The sequence below is a fragment of the Zalophus californianus genome, chromosome 12 (assembly GCF_009762305.2).
Source record: "Zalophus californianus isolate mZalCal1 chromosome 12, mZalCal1.pri.v2, whole genome shotgun sequence".
NCBI lineage: Eukaryota > Metazoa > Chordata > Mammalia > Carnivora > Otariidae > Zalophus > Zalophus californianus.
Genome location: NC_045606.1, coordinates 48,640,848 through 48,667,842, shown reverse-complemented (window position 1 = coordinate 48,667,842; position 26,995 = coordinate 48,640,848). Strand labels below are relative to the sequence as shown.

Here is a 26,995-nt window from a genome sequence, read left to right as displayed (position 1 = left end):
TGCTTGCTCTCTCTCACTCTCTTTCTCTCTCTCTCTCTCAAATAAACAGAATCTTTAACAAAATAATTTTTATCTTCCCAAATCGAGGAAGATAGGTGTATAGCAAATACTAATGTCAATACAATTTTATATTGAAATGTTTTATCAACTGGCCTATAATTGTGTTTTTCCCAACTGTAAACGACAGAATTGGCCCTAAAAGTAACAACTTGCTTTTATATAACATTTTACAGTACAGGGTATCCTCAAGCATCCTCAAAGTCACCCTATAAGCTTGGTGAGCATCTCTGTTTTATATATATGAAGAAACTGAAAGCAAGGGAGATTGCTTTGGAAAATACATTTCATCCCAGAAGCTGGAGCCATGGTTTTCTCCCTCCAATTCCCAGAGCTCTGGTTGTGCTTGGCTGTCTCCCAGAGACCATCCATAATCATTTCCTACCAGATCAGAAGAAGCTACTTATTGGGCCTGCTTTACTCCACGATCAACAGACCAGGAAGAGATTCTGCTCAGAGGGTGATCAATGTAGTTTAAAGGGCTGCTTTGTCTTCTGGGTTTAACACAATTGCACAATAGACAATCAAATGGCAAAAGACAAAACCACCAATTTTCTAGCCTAAATGTATTAATTGGGAATTAAAGGGAATACTTTTTCCTTCTGATGCAGAAATAGCTTTCTATTTTTAATTATTGGAACAGTTCTGTTATACTTAGATAAGAGGCAGAGGCCTAGAGTTTTAAAATGCAAAGCAATATAGTTAATATAAATATGAGTTGAAGCTGGAGATATTCTAATCTCTGCTTCAACAATATCTGACAGTGATAATGGATTGGCTACATTGTCCTTAGACTACTTCACTTTGAAGCTAAGTAAATCTTCAAAAATCCTTCAAAGTCTGGGAAGATATGTCAAAAATGATACAAAAAAGTCCATGTTGGCCTTGGGAAACATTAACATTTAAAAAGTCCAAAACAGGGCGCCTGGGTGGCTCAGTTGGTTAAGCGACTGCCTTCGGCTCAGGTCATGATCCTGGAGTCCTGGGATTGAGTCCCACATCGGGCTCCCTGCTCGGCAGGGAGTCTGCTTCTCCCTCTGACCCACCCCCCTCTCATGTGCTCTCTCTCTCTCATTCTCGCTCTCTCAAATAAATAAATAAAATCTTTAAAAAAAAAATAAAAAAAAATAAATAAAAAGTCCAAAACATAAGAAAAGAAACATAAACATCAGGAAATATTAAGTTACAAAGTTGTAAGAATCCAGGAAGTAACTGTGAAAATAAGCATTTAGTTTAAGCAAATCCTGAGTAAGACTCCTGTAGGCACAAGTTCTGTCTGGCCCTTCTATTCCTACATTAATATACTTGTCCTAACAATGCTGATATTGCTCACAACAGTTTTGGTACTTCTTTTTTGGGAAATGGTTTAGGAGACATAGAAGAAAACCAGTATCTCCATTCATATCTTGTTTTTTTCAGTTAAATTAAATATTTCGTACCCTTTGTTCAGGCTGTCTGCAAATTACTTTGTCATTTTTCAGAAAAGATGAAAATTAGCTTCCAGTGAGATATTCATAAGCCTGTGACACAAGCACTGAGCAATGCCACCTACCTTTTAGTTTTGTGGAGAAGCTAAAATGTGATATGAAAAGTTTATGGAAATGCATTGTTCACAAGACAGTCCTTTGCAGATTGAGGTGTAACTCTTTTAACATTAAATGAATAATTGCATAAGCTAAACCCCAAGTATAGAGAAAGAACATTTGTATTCATATTATTTCTTCTGCTTTGTTAAACAACAATGACAATTTTTAGAGGTTGTAATACTTCCAAATTCTCCTTTCAAAAACTTCATTATGGAAAAGTTCAAACATACCCAAAAGTAGAGAGAACAGTTTAATGAAGTCAATGTACTCATCATCCAGCTTCAAGTGTTAACAAGTCAATTTCCTTATTAATACTCTTACTCAGTGTCTATCCTCCATGGTCACAGAATTATACTGAAGCAAATCTCAGATGTCATATACTTCCCTCCTTAAATAATTCCATACATATCTCTAAAAGACAAGGAATCTTTTAAAAATATATCTACAATAGTTTTTTCAAATGTAAAAAAAATTCCATAATAGCATCAAATACTCTCTCAGTCAAAAAATGTACCTAAGAAAATCAAATGTCAAGGAAACATTACCCGGAAAGATACAATGCTCAAAAATGAGCTATTCCCCTGCAAAGAAAAGGAAAAAGCAATCTCTCAAAGCAGAGAGTTGGAGGTCTGGGGATTTAATGGGGGAAATCCAGGAATGGTATGCAAAATCTGTAACATGTGCAAATCAACCATTTTTTTTTCTTGGTTGACAGCATTCATCAATCAGTGTGTCAAGAAGCTTGAGAACGAAACATTTAAAGACCTTCTGCCCTTGGTTATGGCTCTGTGTGCTCGGTGCCACATCATCTCACATGGCCAGGAAGGATTAGTCAAGTAGGGAAACAAATCCACCTAAAATAACTTAGAGAGCAAACTAAATTCAAATCAGCAAGCATGGAGTATACACTAGGTGCCAGACACTGGGATACGATTTTGAGAAACAAGGATAAATTAGTCCTAGTTAATTCAGAGTTGAGAAGGAGATGGGGTCAAACAGATTCATAAGAACTATACCAGCATGTCATGAAAAGGTACTGCTTCAGGTATTTTCATGGGGAGCCAGAGGAAGAAGCAATGATTGGGGTGGGGAGGCATTAGGGCTCCTAAGAAGGTAGGAGAGGCTTAGAGCATGCCAATAATGGTACCAGCGACTCCTGTGTAAAGATTTTTACTTATCTCCCTCAAACGCAAGAAGAAATGTGTTTCCTAGCATCTGTGATGCCCTCACTGGATAAGGTGGGAAAGGTGATCATGAAAAAAAGTGGTATTTTGAAAGTTGAGCAGTCCATCAGATCTGAGGAGAAGACAAGAGACTTAGTGGTGAAGGAAGGGAGGGCATTCCAGGAAGAGAAAAACAGGACAAAGGGGTGGAAATTACTGGCATGTGAGGGACCCAGCAGTGTGGTGACTTTAGAGTGTGTGGGAGGGGCTGGCTGACTGGAAATGCAGGCTGGGACCAGAAGATGGAGCCTTCCAAGCAAGAACTGGGCCTCTGTTCTGTGGCCAGTGGAAAGCTATTCACACGTTTTAAGTGAATCAATTCTGTCTTTACAGAGTATGTCTCATCCTTGGGGGGATGATGGGTGCTCAAGGTTCACTGAACTGGTGGCACCTTGAATAAGCGCATGGGCTCGAGGTGAGAGAGAAGCAGGCTACTTAGGAATTCACAGCAATGGGCCAGAAGAGGTCTAGGGTGGCAGTAATAGAAAAGAGAGGAGACACAAAAATTTCAGACGTTTCAGAAAACATTATTTTTAAAAAGGTGACAAAAGAAACAGAAGAGAGACCGAAGCATCATGCAAATATTATTATGCAGTGTGGAAGTCTGTTTCTATGTTCCATTTTCTGTCCTAAAGTGGGAATATACATATAAGCCATTAACACATAAAATATCTCAGGAAGGATATGAGAGAAACAGATATCAGTGGTTGCAGGGCATGCAGAGAAAAGACTAGTAAAAGAGGTAGGGAGGAGGCTTTTGTACCTGTGGCATGCTGAACCACGTGAATGTATTATCTATTGGTTAGTGGAAAGAATATATAATTTCGCCCTTACTGCCAGCCACATAGACGGAAAATCGTAGAAAGAGAAAAGGTTTTGGAGACACATCTGGGTTCCAATTCTGGCTCTGACACTTCCTAACTGGTGGGCAAATTTATTAAGTTCTTTTAGTTTCTGTCCTCTTATTTGCCGAGAGAGAGATTACATTGGCTAATTCAGGTCACTCTAACAATGGTTAAATTTAATCCCATAGAAAGCATCTGCTAGAATATCTGGCACAAATTAAATACTCCATAAGTAGGTGGCAGCTATTTTATTACCAATAAAACTTCTAATACATTCTTAGTACAAGAAAAGTTCCTTGATCAACTTTAAGGTATGCTCATTAGCTAATCTTATTCCTACATTAAATATTTACTCTGTACAAAATGATTAATCCATCTGATGAATGCTATCCATTACACATCTGTTTCTAAGAATTTAAACAACATATTATTTATCTGCATTTCTTTGTAGATGTTAGTTTTTGTCTTTAAATGGCACTGACTAAATGTACTGAAGTCATATAGTCAGAGGACTAAATATCAACCAGATGCCAATAAGCACCAAGAAAATAGGTAACAAGTTGCTATCCTCCAGGAACTAACAACTTCAGTGAGACAAACAGGTGTGACCTTCAAGTAACCATGGCCCCAATGTGGCACAAGAGATGGAAATACTGGCAATGAAGTACCCAATTCTGGACACACATCCACCATAAGATGTTCGGTTACATGTTAGAGGAGGTTACTCTACAAGCATTTTCTTAGGTTAGTGGGTTTCTTCTGCATGATTCTGTGTTTTAAATCAATTGTAACTGTGGCAGTAACAACATTTTAAGTGTTACAAAATATTGGTCACTCTCAAAAGCCTTACTACTTGTGTCTGAACAAGCCGCATCATTATTAAAGCATCATCAAACAACAGTTTCTTTGTTATACATTGAGAAGAATAATTACAAAGTATTTTCATGTGAGATGTTCTGGCTCAGATCTGCCCCAGCCTGTAAAGATGAAGCCTTAAAAAGAAAACAGCTGGAGTTTAGAAAAGATTTTGTTAAATGCAGGAAATAATGATGAACATCTTCCAGGATTTCAGAAGTGTTAGTGAATGCCAAAAAAAAAAAAAAAAAAAGGAAAGCAGAAAAGAAAAGAAAAGAAAGAAAGATCGAAGGCATAAGGCCAGAAGAAAATGCATTTCATTTCATATATGGCACTGTGGAGAGAAAGAGGGTGGTGGGGATGCTCAACAAAAAAGTCTAGATGATTATTCAAGTATTTCTCTTTGAAGTACATGGGTCTAGGAAGAAAAATCAATACTAGTCCATAGAGAAACAACAGTAACACATAAACACTAATTTCTAAAGAAGCTTTCATTGAGGCCGTAAATATGTTACGGATGCGCGCCCTGGAGGAATGACTGACTTCGTATTAGCCAGCAAGTCTTGCTTCTGAGCCACAAGAGGGTACACACTTGCCTTTACCTCCTAGCTACCTATGGTGGAAGCTCAAAGCTCGAGGCAACATATTACAGTTGAATCAAGGTTGGATTAAGAGGCTAATCTAAGACTATATATAGACAGCAACACCAATTTAATCTCCGCCCCCTTCCCCTCCCCTCCCTATTTCCATAAACCTCAAGATCTGAGTTACAAAGAGACTGGGAACTCTAGCAGAGCAGAGGCCCTCCTTTCCCCCTTCCCCCCCAGGCCATCTCTCATAAACGAAGTATTAGTTTAAGTGTAAATTGCTTCCAAACATCCTTAACAGGCACCATAGGGCGATCAGATCCGGTTTTCTTCTGTAGCTTCCACAGAGGCCAGAGATGACAAGTAGTGTGTGTGTTTTGGACAGCGCGGGTAGGGGGGTAAGGGGGGTGGCTGACGGTCGAGGCTTGCCAAAAGAGAAATACCTTCTTCAGAGACTATTCTCATGATGCGTCCACCTCGCTCGCACTGGGGAGCGCTCCTCCCCATCCCACCCCTAGCCCCAAGCCCCAGTCCCCGCCTCTGGGAAGCCACATCTGGCGGTGCCACGCACGAGACGATATGCACCCGCCGCTTCCCACCGCGTGGCCCGCCCCCGCCGGCTCGCTGTCCCAGGGTCTCCCCGTGCGGCCAAATGTGGCAAGTGGAGAATCTTCAATCTGGGGTACTGATACGCAGTATATGCGATGGTACTGGGGTAGAGGGCAGGCTTCCCCACCGGGGGACAAGAAGCCACCCCAGCAGGCACATGCTTCCTGCCCGCCAGCTCCCGCCCGGATGGAAGCCCCCGGCGGGGCGGCGGCCGCGGTTCCCGCAGCCTTACAGGCTTCCCCTGTCCCATCTGGGTTGCTTCTCACCTGTCCGAGGAGGTAGCGGCGACGCGCGAGGCTGCAAGGCTGCGGCGATTCCGGCAGCGGCGGTGGCACCCGCGGCAGTGGCGGCGGCAGACAATGGAGGAGTGAAGGACAGACACATTGACATCGACCCACAGAGCCCGGCGCAGCCCCGCCTCCCGCGCCGCCCCGCCTCCCAGCCCGCCCCCGGCCCGGGCTGCGCCACTCCTGGGAAAACGGTGGGGGCTTCTGGAGACAGCCAAGGGACCTCTGCACGCCCCGAGCAGCCATGGGCGGACCCGGAACTTCTGAAGAGAGAATTTAAATATTGCGTGTGTCTAAATGTCTGAACAGAGCGCAGGAAGGGGGTGGGGAACGTGGAAGAGGAATTTGATTCCCCCCTCTGATTTTCTCCATTGGGTTTTTCCTTGCCAGGCTGCTCCAGTAGGAGTCTCTCGCTGCCGCCTCCTGCAGCTCCTCCTCCCGGCCTGGCCAATGACGCGCGGGCGGGCGGTGACTGTCGCTGGGCTTGCAGCGACAGACCTCCCGGCTCGCCGGAGCTCGCCAGCTGCTCGCCAGCCCGCGGGAGGGAGGAGAGAATTCGAATGCTTCCGCGGTTGGCTACTCAGCGTCCTGGTCTCGAGTTGCCCCATTGCGGTTGTCATTCCTAACACACACACACACACACACACACACACACACACAGTTTCTTTTTAATACCTCCAAAGAGACAATCATCTTCAAGCTGGCGGGAGCAATGGTTCATATAACGAAAGGCGAGCTGACCCAGGAAGAAAAGGAGCTGCTAGAAGTCATCGGGAAAGGTATGGGTGCTGGGCTGCAACGGGGCGCTGCCTGCCTGGTCTGGGGGCGTGGCGGAGGCCTGGGGGCGCCCCTGGCCGGGCTGACCCTCCACTGCGGTTGTGCGAGGTTCGTGGCCTCGCACCGGGAAATAGCGTTTCTCCCAGTGGTCTGGCACCGGTTGCGGGGGCGGAGAGGAGGGGGACGAGACGCTGGGACAAGAGCGGAGGCTGCAGGGGTTCGTCTCCCAGACCAGCTTTGGAAAGATACACATTTCCAGGTCCCAGCTTAGATTATAATGAGCGACCTCTGTGTGTGGGTCCCATGGTGCGGATTCTTCGAAACTCTCCGGGTGATTTTGACCACAGTCTGTCTTGGCGACAGTGGCCTCAGGTTCTTAGAAGGGTGTCTAAAGGGCCGTTTCGACTTCCGGAGGCCGAAAGATCTGGATCCCATAGCTGTCCCCGCCCCCGCCTGGGGGTGGAGGGAACTCCTAAGGAGAAGGGTTCTTTATAAGGGCACAGAACTAGGTCTGTAATTTGCTACATTGAGGGTTCTGCGTCCGGGCCTCCCCGGCTTCCTTCCAGAAGCCCCCGGCCCCCGCAGGAACCCGCAGGGAAGCGAAGAGGTAGACTAGGCGTCCACAGCCCTCGGCGCACTTAGCACAGCTTCGATCTTCTCCCGGCGCTCTTCTGCGCCTTCCCTTCCACTCTCCCAACGCCTGTCCCACTTCCGCCCCTTCGGGTGCTGGGGAGGGAGATGTAGGCCGCCGGGACGAGCCAGAAGCCATGTTTCTCCTTCAGTCCCCGAGTGGGTGTCCCAGAGGAGTTCCCTGCTGAGTCCCGTTACCTGGCAGGTGCCAAGAGCGTGACTACGTGACTTCTCCTGCACAGTCATTGCTCGGGGATGGGCATGGGTGGGACTGCGGACAGAGTTAAGGTGGTTGGTTGACGCTCAAGAGTGAGATAGCCACATCTGCCCTGGAATGGCAGAGAGGCCAGTTATCGCAGCACAAAGGCTTCCCAGTTTCCAGTCTTCTTTCTTTTAAGCAGCCAGACTCAAATCTGCATCCCCCAGAGAGTAAGGCAAATTTATTCTTCATACTGGCAAGGGAAGTCTAAATGTAAAAGAGAAAAAAAAATCGGATTTGAACGCAACAGGTGCTGATGAGCTGAGCCCACCTCATCTGATCTCAACAATTTTAAGTCAGTCACAGCTACATTTATCGTAAGTCTTCTTTGCCTAGAACTGTGGGACATGGAGTTGATGCTTTTATTGTTTGTTCTGCACAGTTCTGGCCGACCTTTTTGGCACTGCAGTCTTTTGTTCTTCCTATCTCTGGGTAATTTCTCCCTTCCTTCAGTGGCTCTGGGATTCAGTTCAAAAAACATGTGAGCCCCCGCTGTGTGCCAGGTACTGTGCTGGGCAAAAGGAAACAGGATCCACTCAAAATCCACACACATTCTGCTTTTAAACAGTCCAGAGCTATCAGTTTTTCAAAGTATAAACAAGTGAGCAGTTTTATAAAGTGGGTTTCTGGAAGGGATGGGGGGCGATCCTTGGATATTTTCTTAGGTGTACACCAGTTTTTATTTTAAAGATGGTGTAAAAGAGAATTAATGTCAAGTTTAGTCTGGTTAGTACTATGATGTTTCTAGGTCCACACGACATCAAGTTGCATTCGAGCTGAGACAACGTGGTTCACCAATTTCATTGGCCCAAGCCATGAGAAAATAACTGAGATGGACTTAAGTCTGTGATACATTCTTGTCAAGTGAAGGTCCTTGGGACATCACTGTACTCTTAAAGAAAAATAATGGGAGATATGAGAAAATAACAACTATAGTCAGCCTTTATTGAATGTTGGTATGAGCCACATAATTCTTAGCACTTTACATGTGTTGATACATTTGATCTTGATGAGCTAGGAATTATTTTTAAGCAACAGCATGATGAGAGACTACATGGGGTGTTGGTTCACCATGCAGGTCTGATTTGGAATCCTACCACAATCATTTTGCTGGTGATGTGGCCTTGGGCAAGTTACTGTTTCTGAGCTTCTGGTTCTCCTTGGTTAACATTGTTGGGAGGATCAAATGAGTTAGTGTCTGTAAAGCATTTAAAGTGCTATTTGTCTTGTCTGTTATTATGGTAAAGACAGTGATCTCCAATTTATAGACACAGAAACTGAGGAACTGAGAAGTTAGATAACTTGTCCAGTGTTACACAGGAAATAAGTGGCAAAGGAGAGATAGCATTTGGCCTGTAGTCCTAGAAATACACTGGACTTGAAAACTAACTAAACAGGGGCACCTGGGTGGCTCAGTTGGTTAAGCATCTGCCTTTGGCTCAGGTCATGATCCCAGGGTCCTGGGATCGAGCCCTACATCGGGCTCCCTGCTCAGTGGGGAGCCTGCTTCTCCCTCTCCTTCTGCCTGCCGCTATGCCTACTTGTGATCTCTCTCTCCCTCTCTCTGTGTCAAATAAATAAAATTTAAAAAAAGAAAAGAAAACAAACTAAACAAAAAATGAAACCAGAACCATAGCAGTCCATACCATAGTCACTTCTAGAGGCATTTTAATTTCAGCCTCACAGTATCATCTATCAAGTTAAATTCATTTTAAATTCTAAATGTTATTGATTTTGTAGTTTTGTGTGCATTTAATTTGTAAAATATTTTTTGGTTTACAATGGAATGAAGGTCCTAAGCAAAGTTTATATTTATATTCATAAGAAACATTTTTTTAAAGTGGGTGGGTAGAGTTCTTAATTCTTTTTTTTCCCCTTTAATATATTTCTCGACTTTGGGAAGTACTAGATTAGTCAGCACTAGTACTTAGAACTGACAATAAATTTTCGGCCAAGTATGACCTGTCATTTTGGCCAATCCAAAATAAACTCAGCAAATTACTGAGTATCTCTCTTCAGTCAGTCAGAGCCTTCAGAAGTTAAGCAGACTGTGAGTGATACTTAACCATCTAGAGAATACTACACATTGCTCCTGGACATTTTTAGAATGATTTCTTCTTCAAGTGAATTCATATGCTAGGTAGTTTATAGAGTGTATATTTGTTAGAAATGCCAAGAAGAAGTTCCAGATAAAACTGAGTTCTTTCATATATACCATTCATATCATAGTTAATGATGGCACCCATTCAATGACATTTAAGAAGAGAAAATTGAAATCACTGAAGCACATCCAGTGGGCTTATATTACATGCAGATTGACCCATTCTTCTAAGTTCTGATATCTTTTTTGTTAAGCACTGAGGAAGCACTATTTCAAAATAAATTAAACTTTCCTTAAGGGTATAAACCAGAAGATCTTCATTACTTGTTTAGTACCTGAAATCTCTGGGATTGTGGACTTAATGAGAAAGTAATGAATTTACTACTTTTTTTCATTATTTACATAAAAGGAATTATGAAATAGGCTTAGACAATAAGGTTTATTTAACCAACTATATTGAGGTATAAAATACGATAAATGGTGCATATTTAAGTGTATTCTAAACCTTCTATAATTTTCTACTGATGTCATTAAATTAGGAAAATAAAATTAGAAGTCCATCACAAGTTTTTCTTCTTTGGGTATTTTGCTCATCTATTTTCCAAAATTTGTTTGAGAAAAAAATTTTCATCTTGGTCCCTGTATTTTAAAAGGCTAACTGATATTCAGTGGTATATGTGTGCATGCCTCATCTTAATTTCCTTACTTTAAATGGCTTCCTGACAAGACAGATTTAACTTAGACTGTTGGCCATTGGGCTAAACATTTTGTAGAATTATCGACCTGTTCTCTCACGTGAGCCCAATGTTTATTATTATAACCCCCACCCTCTCCCAACACGGAGCATGCTTTGGCCTGCTCACAGCCCCTATAGTATTCTCCCTTTCCTGTGTAAACATCTCCGGATCAGATGGAACATCATTTCAGTCGTTTCTCAGTGGATAATGGAAATCAGCCAAAGCATCTCCCTGAAGTAAAATTGGGGTGCCGGAGTTTTTGTTCTATTTTCATTCCTTTCTAAAGATGTAGGAGAAAGTCTCTGATGAGAAGGCCAGATATGGATAAGTTCCACATAGAACTTCCTTATGCTTGAGAGCTTTCCCCCATTCATTCCGTAGCCCTTCAGCCCGTGATACTAACTGCCCTCAGATGGAGTACAGGGTCAGAAAAATGCACTATTTACAAGATAGTGCTGTCAGAATCCAGGGACTTGTAGATCATTCACTTGACACATTTCCCCCAGCAGAGCTATTTCTCTGTCAATCTAGGAGACATTTCTCTGTTCCCTGTTGGTGTGAGGCAACCAGACGACTTGCCTAAGGAGCAGGTGAGGGAGAGAGAAGCATACTAATCTTTATTCTGCATTCCACATTTAACTCTGGAAAACTAGCAGATTTTAGCATGTTCTTAAACTGTAATTTTCAGCTGAAAGAAAAAACTCCTAGTTGTGGGATGCTCCTATTCTTTTATGTCCTTGTGGAGAAGAAGCTCATCTCCTTTCTTCCTGAGAACGTTCAATTTCATTGTTCCTTTCCCCGTCAAATCAGAAATTTTTTGGCAGAACGAGTAGCTGACTATTATTAACGATGATAATAGCAACATTCTCTCTTGCAACTACTTGATTGTTTCAGTATGCCTTACAGAAGACTGGAAAAACCTGACGGTTGTGGCCCAATTATAGCTTATTTCCAAATTTACAAAGGACTAACCTTCAGGTTTATGTTCGAGGACATTCATTATGACAGTCTGAGTACTGACCATAAGGCACTTTTCTATGGAACCAGCCTTCAAAGAAATGTTTACCTAAGCATTTCTAAACCAAGAATTCTATTATAAGTATGCTGCCATCAATTCGCAGGGTCTGGTGATGACAGAGTATAGAAATACTGACTGTACTTAGAACTCCAATTATTAGATTGACTGGAATTTAAGGTTTAGATGGTGGGTTGGACTAGATGCCCTTCAAGATTTCAGTATTAAGTCTTATTTATGCTTTGTGGTTATTGTATCATTGCCAAAAGGAAAATATGGCCAATTTAATATACCCTAAGGTCAGTGGAAGTAAAAACAAGATGGAGCTATTTTAGTTTCTATAAATCTGTTCTTCTGGATAATTATTTGGTGGAAAAATACTATGTGTTGATGCTTTATTTCTTAACGATCTAACCAGACTAGTTTTAGTTTTACATATAACCCTTTAACATTTGTTTCCATGATGATAGATTTTTTTTTCTGTTGTAATGATAAATAACCTTATTTTGCATTTTTTTTCTTTCCTTCCTTCCTTCCTTTTTTTTCTTTTTTAAAGGTACTGTCCAAGAAGCCGGAACACTATTAGCCAGCAAGAATGTCCGTGTCAACTGTTTGGATGAGGTAAAATTTAAAAAGTTGAATAAAGTGCTTTACTTTTTATAAGAATGAATAATATATGAAATGTAATGGTAACAGTTTTCTAGCATTTGTGCTTAAGTTATATTAATCTCTAAACCAAATGTAAGTAGACAGGTTACAAAAGATAAATAAGCATATAAAAACATGTTTAATTTTATTAATCAAATAAGTCCAAATTAAACCAAATCATACCATTTCTTGAGAAACATTGGACTTTTATATACTAATGGATTAGGTGTAAATTGACCTCACACACTGGAGAAAATTTTAGAATATGTGTCATTTTTAAATGTGCATACTTTTGATACGGGAATTCTAGTTCTAGGGTAAGCTAATCAAACCTAAACTCAACTTCCTAGAATAATTGCTCTTCAAAATAATTTTCTGCAATGATGGCAGTGTCTTTTCTGACCTGTCCAGTATCAGCCATTAGCCATGTGGGGCTAGTGTCTATTTTATTATACAGTGTGGCTCTAGTGCTAGAAAGCTAGATGAACATCACTTGCTCATGCAAGAGGGGAAGCGGTTTTATTGCCTCTTTACCCAGAAATGTGTATCAAAATTAATGTCAGACAAAATAAAGTTTAAAGCAAAAAAATTTTAAAAAGATGACTTTTTCTCATAGATTAAATTAATAACCCACCAAGAATATAGTAGCTTTAAGCCTTCCTTATGAGCTCATAAGCTTTGAGATTCATGAAGAAAAAGATAGAATTCAAAGGAGAAATTTGTAAGGTCACAATGATACCTTTAAGAAACCACCAGATTAAGTAGCAAAACAGTAATATAGGGAACAGAAAATTTGGATAACTAATTGACAGTCAATGCACTGTGTGTAAAGTGGAAAAAAAATTGTACATTTTCTGTACGTGGAACATTGATAAAGAATAGTCTATGTATTATACTATCTTGTAAAGGAAATTTTAGCTAATTTCAAAGAAGTTCACCTAATGCAGTAGAATACACTGAAAATAAACAAAAATATGGTCCAAATAACAAAACAACCTGAAAATTTTATTTTAATTCTAGGTAATTCTTGGGTTAAAGAAGGAATAGAAGTAGAAATTGTCTACTATTTAGAACTGAAAACAACATTTATCAAAAGCTAACATTTATCAAAATCTGGGTTATATGGCCAAAGTGATAGAGGAAATTTTGCAGCATTTATTATTGTACTTTCAATCTGTGGTGTTCTGAGCTTTTAACTCGAAATTTTTAAAAAAGATTAGGCTATACTCAGAGGGTAAAGGAAATGAACCAGTGAACTAAAATAGAAATAAACATTTGAAAAAAAAGCCACGAGGTACAAGCAACAAAAGAAAAAAATAAAATAAAAATTTTTATGCTTCAAGGTATACCATTAAAAAAGTGAAAAGATAATCCACAGACTGGTTTTACAAATTATATCTGATAAGGGACTTATAACTAGAAGCTATTATAAACTTCTACAACTCAGTAATAAAAAAGACAACCCTATTATAAAATGGGCAAAGGATCTGAATAGATACTGCTCCAAAAAGATATTCAAATGGACCAATATGCACATGAAAAAATGCTTGATATTAGTTGCCAGGGAACTGTAGTGAGATACCGCTTCATACCCCTGGGATGGCTATAAAAAAAATGAAAGTGAAATGCAAACGAAAAAATGCTCAATATTAGCTGCCATCAAAACTGTAGTGAGATGGGGTGCCTGGGTGGCTCAGTTGTTAAGCGTCTGCCTTTGGCTCAGGTCATGATCCCAGGGTCCTGGGATCGAGCCCCACATCGGGCTCCCTGCTCAGCGGGGAGTTTGCTTCTCCCTCTCCCACTCCTCTGCTTGTGCTCTTTCTCTCTCTCTCTCTCTCTCTCTCTCCTGCTGTCTCTCTCTGTCAAATAAATAAATAAAATCTTTAAAAAAAAAAACTGTAGTGAGATACCACTTCATACCCACTGGGATGGCTATAATAAAAGAAATAATAACAAGTATTGGTGAGGATGTGGAGAAATCGGAGCCCTCATTAATTGTTGGTGGGTGAATGATGCAGCCACTCCGGAAAACAGGTTGTCAGTTCCTCCATTGGTTAAACATAGAGTTTTTCTATATGACCCAGTAATCCTAGGTATATACCTAGGAAAAGTAAAGCATATATCAACACAAAAGCTTGCTCATGAGTGTTTATAGCAGCATTATTCTTACTAGCCAAAGTTGGAAACAACCCAAATATCCATTAACTAATGAGTGGATAAACAAAATGTAGTATATCCATACAGTGGAATATTCGTTCATAAAAAAGAATGAAGTCCTGGCAAGTGCTATAACATGGTTGAATCTTGAAAATATTTACCAAGTGAAAGAAGCCAGTCACAAAAGACTAAATATTATATGATTTTATTTATAGGAGATGTCCAAAATAGGCAAATCTATAGGGACAGAAAGTAGATTAGTGGTGGCCTAAGGCTGGGTCAGAGAGTAGGGGAGGAAATAGGAATAACTGATAATAGGTATGTAGTTTCTTGTGAGGGTAACAAAAATATTCTAATTGATTGTGGTGATACTTGTATAACTTCTGCAAATATACTGGAAACTATTTAATTGTGTGTATTAAATGGGTGAATTGTATGGTATGTGAATTTTATATCTCAATAATTTAAAAATGAAAGAAAAAACAAAGTTATCAAGACCAAAATATTAGACACAGTTTGAAAAGTCTAAGCCAGAAAATAATGAAATAAACACCAAGAAACTAAGAGAGAGCATGACTGCAATTATAAAGGAAATTTTCATAAGTTTTTGTTTAAGCCAATACATATGAAAACCTATATAAAAGTAACTTAATAGAAAAATAAAAATGAATATATTCATCTCATATAGAATATGAGATTCCAGAAAACTAGAATAATTAAGGAACATTTGTGTAAATGTATTTAAATGCCAACCACTTTCTAAAGCTGCAAACCTGAGTAAGCGTTACAAAACCTTCAAGGACTTCTCATTTTACACAGATTATACTGTTAGTTCATAAAAAGACAGGAAGATACCCAACTCATTTGATAAGACTAGCATAACACTGATGCCAAAACAGGAAAAAGCCAAAGAAAACCTTGGGCCCAATTCAGTTTATAACTCAGATGCAAAAACACTAAGTAAGATACTAGCAAATTGATCCAGTAGTATATCAAAAGAATAATTAGACATAAATAACCCAGTAAGGTTTCTCCAAAAATGATAGGACGGTTTAGTTTTAGAAAATCTTTCAATATAGGGCACCTGGGTGGCTCAGTTGCTTGGGCAACTGCCTTCGGCTCAGGTCATGATCCTGGAGTCCTGGGATCGAGTCCCGCATCGGGCTCCCTGCTCAGCGGGGAGTCTGCTTCTCCCTCTGACCCTCCCTCCTCTGTCCTTTTTCAAATAATAATCTCCTCTTGCTCTCTGGCATTGTTTCCCTCTTATCGATGTTCTTTTCCTAGAGTACTTGTATCACCGCCTGCCTTGTCACCTCAACTAAAATTTAAATGTCAACGACCTATACTGGAGGGGAATGGAATTAGTTCCTTGCTACCCACAGCGCACAAACCTGTGTCAGACATATATTAGGTAATCAATAAATATTTGCTGAATGAATGAATGCTTTAGGTAATGATCCAGAATTGTAACATAATAGGCTAATATTGATAAATTCTTTCATTTAAGAATTATGGGAGAGAAGCTTCAGTTCTTTTTAGGGTCATTAATATCTAAAGAATTTTAGCTGCTTGTTTTTCATGCTGTTAAGCAGACTTCTTCCAAAATTGCCTTTGGGAAATGACAAGGAAGTGAGGATTTTTACTCTTGGCGTTTCAGTGATTCTAACATGCCATGGATTTTAAGACTCATCCAGATTTCAGAGATATTAAAAAAATGAAGGGGGTGGAGATTGGTGATAATTTGTAAGATTCTAGTATTTGTGAAATACAACTCAATTTCAGAGATCTTAAAATATGAAAATAAAGTGATTCTTAAAACTGATGGATTACAGGGGCGCCTGGGTGGCTCAGTTGAAAAGCGTCTGCCTTCAGCTCAGGTCATGATCCCAGTGTCCTGGGATCGAGCCCCGCATCAGGCTCCCTGCTCAGCAGGAAGTCTGCTTCTCCCTCTCCCACTCCCCCTACTTGTGTTCCCTCTCTTGCTGTCTCTCTCTGTCAAATAAATAAAATCTTTAAAAAAAAAAAAAACTGATGGATTACATATAACATTATGATAGCATTTTATGAAACCTTATTTTTCTTTTCTAATTTGAGCACGGATGGACATTAGGTATTTTATTTTTCTAACTGATACTAACTTGTTCCATTTTTATAACTAGAACAAGACATTTTCAGTTTATTTTGAACATGGGAATATTCTCTTCTATGTCTAGTAGATTGATAGTATTTTAAATTATTCAATTCCTTTTCTTGATATTTATACTGGAATATACTCTTTTTTCTACTTTTTTTCTTTGCCCATTGAAATGTTTCCACAAATAACAGGCAGTACTGTAACTAAGATAATGCATTGTAAAAATTACATTCAAAATTTGTAATTCTTTTTGTTCTTGTAATCCAAAATTGAACTAAAATAAGAAAGTATATGTGATATCCCCTTAACTTGGAAAGTTTCTATACATTTCATAATATATACAAATATCAAATCATTATGTTGTATACCTGAAATTGATATAACGTTGTATGTCATTTTTACCTCAGTAATAGAAAGAAAAGAAAAGCTTACTATAAATTATCACTTAGCACATGTTTGGCTTCTATTACCCAGAATCAACCAGCCCAGCACTGAAACTTGATATGGGAAAAACATACACTGCATTATAGACATGACAAAGATAACAATTTCAGAAATTGCTTAGCAAATGATATGATTGGGTTTGCTCATTGCCTCTTTAAAAAGCTCTCATGGATTGGCTCTGAAAAGCCAATCCCTATTTAGACTGCTGGTAAGTAAGAAAGAGCAAAGAGAAAGAAAGGAAATTTAAAAAAAGAGAAAAAAGAGGAAACAGGATCAGGAAGCAGGGAGGCAGACAGGTAAATGGACAGAAGTGATCAACACAGAGGACAGTTAAAACACAAGCAGACATAAACAGGTGAGGACACTTTGCAACGTAACCTCCAAAAATTTTGCACATCTCCTTCGTTCTTAAGCATCTTTTCTCATTGTATTGAATGCTGCTCTAGATTTATTTACATATAGGACAGTATTATAGTGTCAGGCTTATTCACTCAGAGCTAGATAACCTTTCCTTGTAGGATGGGACTGCTGTGTGATTGCCCACCTGCCTATACTGTGTCCTGCCCCCACCCCCCTGGCTGCATGCTAGCTTCTTACGTCCAGGTTATAGCATCCTTCAGGGGCCATCACCCTAGTCATGCTCTGAATACATTTTGCCTCATTCAAAAGGTAATAACCATATTGTTCATTTCCATTTCCTCAAAGCTGCGTCTGTATAGTGAGATCCTGATTGCCATACCCACCCGAGCCACTCCCAACCTTGAAATACATCATCCTTGTAGAGCACGGTACTTGCCCATCCAGTCCTTGGAGCTGAGAAGATGAAACAACTTGAGGAGTTCTTGAAGGCGGGTGCATCAGTTCCCCAGGCCCCCCAGCATCCTGTTGCATAAGTATTTTCAGGAGCATTGGGGAAAAAGTGGAAAAGAACATCTGAATCTGGGACACCTGGGTGGCTCAGTCAGTTAAGCATCTGACTTCAGCTCAGGTCATGATCCCAGGGTCCTGGGATCGAGCCCCACATTGAGCTCCCTACTCGGCGGAGAGCCTGCTTCTCCCTCTGCCTCTGTCATTCCCCTGCTTGTGTTCTATCTTGCTCTCTCTCTCTCTGACAAATAAATAAATAAAATCTTAAAAAAAAAAGAATATTGATGGCTTATGTTCATAATAATAGTGTGGAATCATAACAATTCAAAGTATTTTAGTATTCCGAAGTTTACCACAGTAAAAGATTTTATGTTTTAGAGAGGTTTTTATCAAAAACAGCTTTGAAATGCCAGCATTTATATAGTTTGTCCTGGTTTACTTTGAAAATTCACTTATCTAGAACAGCTTGTTCATTTATCTACCAAATAGTATCAGATACCCAGAACAAATAAGGTTGGATGTTACACTGGATCTGTACAAAACATATGGAGACTGAACAATGTAGTGTAAATACTACCAACCATTTCTCGATATTTATACAGTCATTTATATGGTCAAATCATATATGTAATCAAAATATACATGTGGTTTGAGGATCATTATTTTAAAAATGATATCATGATAATATACATTTCCTGCATCTTGTTTTTCTCATCGGCGGTAATGCGTGGACATTTCTCCAGTTCACTAGATATAGATGCTTTCAGTCAGTAGCTCCATGGTATTCCATGTTGTGGATATAACATACTTCATTCATACTTTCTCTTTGACAAGCATTCTAATTGTTTTGAGTTTTTTTTTTTTAATATTTATGCATTTGTATCTGTTGGTTCATTTGTTTTCCCAGGAGCTATGTGTGGTAGAGATGAGAGCCCCCATGATCTAGGTTTGGTGCCTGCCTGGCCATTTTACTGGTTATGTGAGGTTGAGCAAGTCTCCTCTGAATCTGTTTGCTAACCTATAATAAAAAAAAAAATCAGGTAACAAAACCATCGTTTTTCCTCAGCAGTGTATGGAAGATCCAAGTTAGGAAATCAACATAAAAGTACTTTACAGATTATAAAGATGAATTTAGTAATTCATGTTTCTTTTCTGTTTTTAAAGTAATTGCAGGAATTGTTCACAGGGGAAAAGGTAAATAAGTAAAACTAATACTTTTTTCCTTTCTATTAAAGAATGGAATGACTCCTCTAATGCATGCTGCCTATAAAGGAAAACTTGATATGTGCAAATTACTTTTACGACATGGAGCTGATGTAAATTGTCATCAACACGAGCATGGGTACACAGCCCTCATGTTTGCTGCACTTTCTGGTGAAGTTTTAGCATTTATTCTAATATATTAATATTAGTCATCCATACATATTTGGTATAAGTACATACATACTTTTAAATTAAATGCTTTTTTATTACAGTTCTGTTGATGTACTGTATCTTTGTGTTTTGAAGTAATCTGAAAACATCTTTGTTGTTATCTTGAGAAAACAGCTGGTATGATAGAGCTGTCTCTCTGCTTCCCTGACATTTATGTACTAAATTATGCTGATCCAATTAGAGACTTAACTTTTATTCATGTTGCTTATGATTTGTAAATAAAAACAACTGGGAAACATTTAAAATTAAGTGGAGTTATCTATAATTGTAGTTTTTTTTTAAGAAAATAAAGATGTAATATAATATTCTCACACTTTAAAAGGAGTAATCTGTATTTTTATAAGCCTGGAACAGGAAAGCATGGGGGGGGCAGGGGGCATAGATGGGCTAGATGGGTAACGGGTATTAATGAGGGCACTTGTTGTAATGAGCAACATTACATAAGAGCGGTGTTGTATATAAGACATGAATCAACAAATTCTGCACCTGAAACTAACATTGTACTATATGTCAACTAGCTGGAATTTAAATAAAAACTTGGGAAATAAAAGGAAAGCATTTCTAAATATGATATATGAAATGTATAATTCAAAAAGGATAACATTGACCAATTTGATTATATATAATTTTAACATTTCTAAATATAGAATATACCATATATGGGGTAAAATACAAATGAAAAAACTAAGGAAAATATTTATTACATATCTTTAAGGGTCATATCAGTATATATCAGGAGGTCTCATAAATCATTTAGAAACAAGTGCTGCAATAGAAAATTGGACCGAAATTGAACAGAAAACAAAAGAAATACAGCTGGCTCATAAGGATATAAAACACTTTCACCAATAAACAAAGAAAGGCACATTAGAAGAATAAACAATCTTTATCACTTACCGTATTGGCAGAGGTTGAGAAAGAGTGATAATGTCCAGCATTGGCGTAGGGACTTTTCTGCACCATTTTGGGATATGCACATCAGCACAATCTTGCTGGAAGTCAGCCTGGCAAAATACATTTAAAATATGCATAACTTTGATTTCTGCAGTGTTTTCCAGGAACTGTTCCTAAGGAAATGATAGTTGGAACTTGCTAAAATTAATGGAAAAAGCTGGTCACTGGGTATAGTTTATAATAGCAAAATATCTGTAATGATTACATTAGTGATAGGATGCAAATAGAATAAAGGCAAATGGATGTTTAGAGAGAAAAGAGTGTAGAAAGAGAGATGATCACCTGTTAAATCATTATCCCAGGACCTATAGGTGTGAGGGTTGGGATGGGTTAGTAGATACTAAGTGGAGACTTCTTTTCATTTTCTCTCTCTTTATTGTTGCTATTTTTCGTTTTGACTTTATACTAAGCATTATCTGTAAGAAAAATATGTTTTGTTAAAAAAAAAGTGATAATTCCATACGATTTGTGTATTGCCTGGAGGGGTTTTACAAAAAAAATGAGGTTAATTTCTGTGTGGATTTTTGGTATCATTTTCCTCTTTACTGTGGTTATGATTTACATTTTAGAAAAAAATGAAAATGTTCACAAGATAGAAACCTAAAACTAGATGGGGAAAAAGCGTCCATATAAATTAGGAGGTATTTGAATTGTGCATTCCTTAGTATGAACTGACATGTTCCTTTTTAACGTCAGGTAACAAAGACATCACATGGGTAATGTTGGAGGCCGGTGCCGAGACAGATGTTGTCAACTCTGTAGGAAGAACAGCAGCTCAGATGGCAGCCTTTGTGGGTGAGTTTTTATGGCAGCTTTAAAATTTAAGTTTTATCCAAAATGTCCTCCATGAAAAAATATCACTTTGCTTCTCAGAGTACAAATACTGTCATGTTTATTTTTTAAAAAAGCAAAATGTTTACAGTTTGCTAGGTTTTGTCTGACGTAGCGAACTATCCAGTGACACTTTGGAGAAAATGAGGAGGTTATTTGGAATTTCCACTTTGTGAGATACCAAGAATAGTGGGGCCATTTTGGTTGTAGTTAAATGCTTTGAATGAGTATATTTTATTTCTCTGAGGGAAGTAGTTTAACCTAAAGTCAAGAACATGAACTGTGACGTCAGTAATCCTCACTTGGAATTCTGGCTGTGCCACTCAATAGCAGGTTACTTAATCATTCTGACCTTCACTTTCCTCATTGTAACTTGGTTCATGGTTCCTGAAAGGATTAAATGAGATATTGACCTAAGGAGCTTTAGAGGTAGCACTAAATAGATGCCATCAGTTACTGTTGCTAATAAAAAATGTCAACAATGCAATTTTTTCCTAGAAAGGAACATTAATAATAATATAATATTATTATATTATATAGATATTCATTATCATCCTCCTTCATCCTGCTTCATTATCATCCTCCTCAAGTACAAACATTTATTGTGTATGCCCAGTATTTCTTGGTATATTCATCCTGTTCCTGGACATAATATGAGGGGTTTGGAAGAGAATGGCGTGAATATTTGGTCATTGGTATTTTGGTCCCACTGAGCTGGCAGTTAAGGAGAGTCTAGAGATGGACAAGCAGATATGTAAACATCTGATTTATTGGGAATGCAGCAAGTGGCCTTTGTGGGACTAATAAATCATTATACAAATACTTAATGTTCACAGTGTTTATACCAAGCATCCCTCTAGGTGCTTTTGGTTACAGTGCTGAACGAGACAGAGGCTATCCACGTATTCATGGCAGTTAGAGACTAACAGCAGTGACAGGCATTGTGGAAATATACTCCAAGGGACAACTTAAGGGTTTCATAGAAATATATCATAGAGAGGGATCTTTTATCCTATTCCAAGGGGGTTTCAAGAGAAAGTACATTTAAGTTGAAATATAGTGGGAATTAGTCTGATATAGGAGGCAGTAATTTTGTTATTAAATTATCTCAAAACTACTAATAGTAGCTACCAGTGATCAAGTCAGATAGTCAGTGAATCACTCTGTGACAGCTCTGTCAGAACAAATATTCTTATTCTGCCTCGATTTCAGGAGGATTTGAGAAAAGTATGGCCTTGCAGTGCAAACGTCAGAGAAATAAAATTTATCTCCTACCGTTAGGGGCTCCCTGGTTGCCCCCAACTCACCTCTAAGCCAGTGTCGAGGCTGTCAGTACAAGGGGAAAATAAGACTAATCTAGGAATCTTGATTCTCATATTTTAGTTCGTGTCTGCAGCTAAGTCATTACAAGATCACAGGCAAATCCCTTCCCTCCACAGGCCTCCTGTTTTCTGATCTGTGCCATGAGGCCTGGCAATTTGATCATAGGAAGTTCTCCTGAACTCTGCAAGTTTTCATTTATGTCCACGATGTAGCAAAACAGAGCCCAGACAGAGATTCGGTAACTTTCCTCAGTTCACAGGGCTGGAAGTTGAGGAGCCTGTTATTTCAAATACAATACAGTGTTCTTTTCCTTTTCTTTTTCTTAACACTACAGTATCCATAAAAATCTAAGGTAGAAATTGTCCACAATCCCATCCTATAATAAGAGAAATAAGAGTGATGTTTTCATTCCATTTTAATCTATATAGATTAATTTCATAGACAAAGATTAAACCCTTTTGGTCGACATTAAATTTTCCATTATGGTTAGTCTTTTCAAAAAGTCATTGTCCCCTTTTGTTGCCCGCAAGTGGAAAGGTTTATATAAATACGTGCACACGTGTGCAAGATTCTTCTCTTTTAAAAAAGACTTTTATCTTTTAAAAAATATTTATCATACAGATATATTCCTTGTGACTTGTTTCCTTCCCTGACCAGTGTGCTGTGGAAGTCCCTCTCATCTCAGCAGGTCTAAATTCAGTTGTTCCAACAGCTACCTAATATTCCATGATACAGGTACCCACAGTTTATTTAGCTCTCCCCTAAGGATAAATTTTACAGTGTTTTTTTTTTTTTTTAATGATTTTATTTATTTCTTTATTTCAGAGAGAGAGCACATATGAGCGGGGGAGGGGGTGGTAAAGGAGCAGAGGGGGAGGGACAGACAGACTCCGTGCGGAACACAGAGCCTGATGCAGGGCTCAGTCCCATGATGGTAACCTGAGCTGAAATCAAGAGCTGGATGCCCAACTGACTGAGCCACCCACGTGCCCCAATGGCACGATTTTAAAAAATCACTATAAATAATGTAATAATTATCCTCGAGCTTATATTTTTACATAGTACCGCTTTAATACGTGTAAAACATACTCTCAGAAGTAAAATGGCTGAGACACAGGGTCTGTATTTTTAATTTTAGTGTAAGTCTAGATTGCTTTCCAAAAGGGCATAGCAATTCATACTCCTGTGAGCATCTTCATCAGAACTGGGTGTTTTCAATCTTTCATTTTTGATAGTTGAAAAGATGGTGTATTGTGAATTTGCTTTCCCCCCATTATTCATGAAATTCAGCTGCTTCTGTTGTTGGTCATCTATGTTTTTCTCTTCTGTGGATGGCTGCTCATACTCATTACATATTTTTCCTTTGGGTTGTCTTTTTTCTTAATTGCTTTGAGGAGCTTTTTTTTTTTTTTTAAGATTTTATTTATTTGTTTGACAGAGAGAGAGACACAGCGAGAGACAGAACACAAGCAGGGGGAGTGGGAGAGGGAGCAGCAGGCTTCCCGCCGAGTAGGGAGCCCGATGTGGGGCTCGATCCCAGGACCCTGGGATCATGACCCGAGCCGAAGGCAGACGCTTAACGACTGAGCCACCCAGGTGCCCCGAGGAGCTTTATTTGTATTATGGATGCTGATCCTTTGTCTATCAAATGTGTTTCAAATAGTTCATTATATATTTTTCTTTTGACTCCATGGGAACTTTTGCCATAGAGAATTTATTTTTAAATAATCCTAGTTTTCTTTTATATTTTCCATGGTTCTTGTCTTGTCAAAAGAATTCTTGAGCATGGATTAGATAAGTATTCTCCTAAATTTCCTTCAGAATTTTTTTTTTTTTTGTATTTTCAAGATTTGATTTCTTAGAGTTCATTTTCCCCTGTATATTTAGTTAATTGTGATAGTACCACTTACGAAACCACTCAGCACTTTCCTACTGAAAGTGAAATACCACTTTTGTGTTAAGTTAAATTCTCTTAAATACTGCTATCTATTTCTGGATCTCATATTCTCTTCCATGGGGCTGCTTGTCATTTTCTATATTAATACCACATTGTCTGATCACATTGACTTTAAAGCAAGTGTTCCCTTCACTTATTCCTCTTTTAATGCATTCCTCCCTCCCATTTTTTTTATTGTTTTTTGTTTTTTATTTTTGGTTCTTGTTGGACTTTCATTAAGTGGTTTTGTAATTATTTGCAGTTATTGGCAACTGTATGATATGACATCCTATTCAATTGCGTGGTATGCCTAAATATTGCTTTTTTGTTTCTTTTGCTTGTTTTTGTTCCTTTGGTCATACTCACTAGATTCCCTCACAGCAGATCTTTTTTTAAATAAAACTACATTCTTTTTGGGCACCTGGGTGGCTCAGTTGGTTAAGCGACTGCCTTTGGCTCAGGTCATGATCCTGGAGTCTCGGGATCGAGTCCCGCATCGGGCTCTCTGCTCAGCAGGGAGTCTGCTTCTCCCTCTCCCGCTCCCCCCTCTTGTGCTCTCTCTCTCTCAAATAAATAAATAAAATCTTTTTTAAAAAAAACTATATTCTTTTCAAGTTTATTTCTAAATAGTTGGTAGTTATTACCCATATTGTAAGGAGAATTCCCACCACCACTTGCACACTCTGTCATTTGTAGCTGGTTATGGGTAATAAGGAGAAAGCTATTGATTTGTTTTTTTCTTTGTCATTTTTATCCTCGGTTTCATAGCTATTCAGTTTCATTTATTTTCTATTTGAATTAGCTCCAGGCTTCAAAGTAAGAAGAAATAATAATAGTGAAAATTGGCATGTCTGTTTTTTTCTATTTTTAATGGAAATATTTTTAGCTCTTCACTTTTTATGATATTGCTTTTGGTTTTACCATTGCTGAATGCCACTCTTTGTCTTGTTTCAGTTTTTAGTTCTACTTTTTTTCTGATAGGCCATTTTTTTTTTTTTTTAGATTTTATTTAAATTCAAGTTAGTTAACATATAGCATATTATTAGCTTCAGGGGTAGAATTTAGTGATCATCAGTTGCATGTAACACCCAATGCTCATCACCTCAAGTGCCCTCCTTAATGCCCATCACCCAGTTACCCCATCCCCCACCCCCACCCCTCCAGCAACCCTCAGTTTATTCCCTATAGTTAAGAGTCTCTTATGGTTTGCCTTCCTCTCTCTTTTTATCTTATTTTATTTTTCCTTCCCTTCTGCTGTGTTCATCAGTTTTGTTTCTTCCACATATGAGTGAAATCATGATATTTGTCTTTCTCAGACTGGCTTATTGTGCTTAGCATTAATGCTCTCTACTTCCATCCAGGTCGTTGCAAATGGCATGATTTCATTCTTTTTGGTGGCTGAGTAATATGCCATTGTGTGTGTACACACACAGACACACACACACACACACACACACCTCTTCTTTATCCATTCATCAGTCCATGGACATCTGGGCTCTTTCCATATTTTGGCTATTATGGACATTGCTGCTATAAACATTGGGGTGCATGTGCCCATTTGAATCACTATTTTTGTATCTGTTGGATAAATACCCTAGTAGTGTAATTGCTGGATAATAGGACAGTTCTATTTTTACTTTTTGAGGACCCTCCATACTATTTTCCAGAGTGGCTGCACCAGGTTGCATATTATAGCCATTCTTGATTACTTTTTGGGTTTTTGCATTTGTCAATCTCTTTGCCCATCTCTTTGTTTTAAATCTTTATTATTTCATTTTAGTAGGGTAACTACTACTACACCTATATGTCTATAAACCCATGTAGGTGTGCTCTGTTCTCTAACCCAAATGATAGTCTCTGGCTTTTAACAGGTACTCAGCTTGTACATATATATGATTACTGATAAACTTGATTGCATTCTTCCTCTTTCACCTCATTTTTTTATGCTTTGTTTTACTTGGTGGTTGTTTTTGCTTGTGCTTGGGTGTAGTGTGTGTGTGTGTGTGTGTGTGTGTGTGTGTGTGTGTGTGTGTGTGTGTTTCCTTAATGTGCCTGGCCTGGTCATGTTAGAGTACATTTATTTCTTTTATTAACTTGAAAGATCGAGAATGTTTTCCCATTCCACTAATGCTTACTCTCCTATTCACAACACTCTCAGTTAAACCCGTATTTGTCAGTTAATTAAAAGCAAGAACAAAACTATCCCCCGTGGTCCACCCCCAAGGCACTGCATTTGCCCATTTAGCAGTTTCAACGTGAGGAAATCCTTCCAACTTATTTATTTTTCCACGTTCTCTTTTTTTGCCTCGTCAGACAACACGCTTTTCCTTTCCTCCTCCACCACTGCCACCAGCTGTGGACTTGGTTGAGAGGGTTTGGTATTTTTAGTACCAAAATGTTATTTGAATGTCATCCATCATGGGTTACTTCCCTTTGACTAATCCTCACAGTCAACAAGACAATTCCTCATTCAAGTTGCCACCACCCATTATTCAGATTAACCATCTCTGCTGCCAAGGGTTGGTGTCCATGCCCCTCTCCTCCTTTGCCCCACCTTCAGTTGTCTGTTCCCATTTAGGTTTGGGTAACAGGACCTTCTCGCATGGTTTATAGGTTGAATATGGTTTGAAACCCATCATAACTGAGATTCTGTTTCTCTCTGAAATGTGAGTCGTACCAGGGCTAGCTTCACAGTCCTT

At 38.9% G+C, this 26,995-nt stretch overlaps 2 protein-coding genes across 7 annotated transcripts in view; one reads left to right on the top strand and one right to left on the bottom strand.

Annotated features, from left to right (window-relative positions):
- The window catches only part of BZW2 (basic leucine zipper and W2 domains 2), a 61,603-nt gene extending 55,428 nt beyond the window's left edge, over positions 1–6,175 (bottom strand). The window contains exon 1 of one of the 2 annotated variants that reach the window (XR_003516548.1): positions 6,029–6,166. The gene's annotated coding sequence lies outside the window, so the exon portion shown is untranslated. Of the gene's footprint in view, positions 1–6,028 lie in introns of both variants that reach the window. The other variant, XM_027574336.1, reaches the window with a different exon arrangement.
- A 184-nt stretch (positions 6,176–6,359) lies between these two features.
- The window catches only part of ANKMY2 (ankyrin repeat and MYND domain containing 2), a 37,371-nt gene continuing 16,735 nt past the window's right edge, over positions 6,360–26,995 (top strand). The window contains exons 1-5 of one of the 5 annotated variants that reach the window (XM_027574218.2): positions 6,752–6,828; positions 12,125–12,189; positions 15,658–15,784; positions 19,054–19,192; positions 20,903–21,001. In XM_027574218.2, the coding sequence (XP_027430019.1) occupies positions 19,060–19,192; positions 20,903–21,001 (232 nt within the window). In that variant the 5' untranslated portion in view covers positions 6,752–6,828; positions 12,125–12,189; positions 15,658–15,784; positions 19,054–19,059. Of the gene's footprint in view, positions 6,829–12,124; positions 12,190–15,657; positions 15,785–19,053; positions 19,193–20,902; positions 21,002–26,995 lie in introns of all 5 variants that reach the window. The other 4 variants (XM_027574217.2, XM_027574216.2, XM_027574220.2 and 1 more) reach the window with 4 other exon arrangements.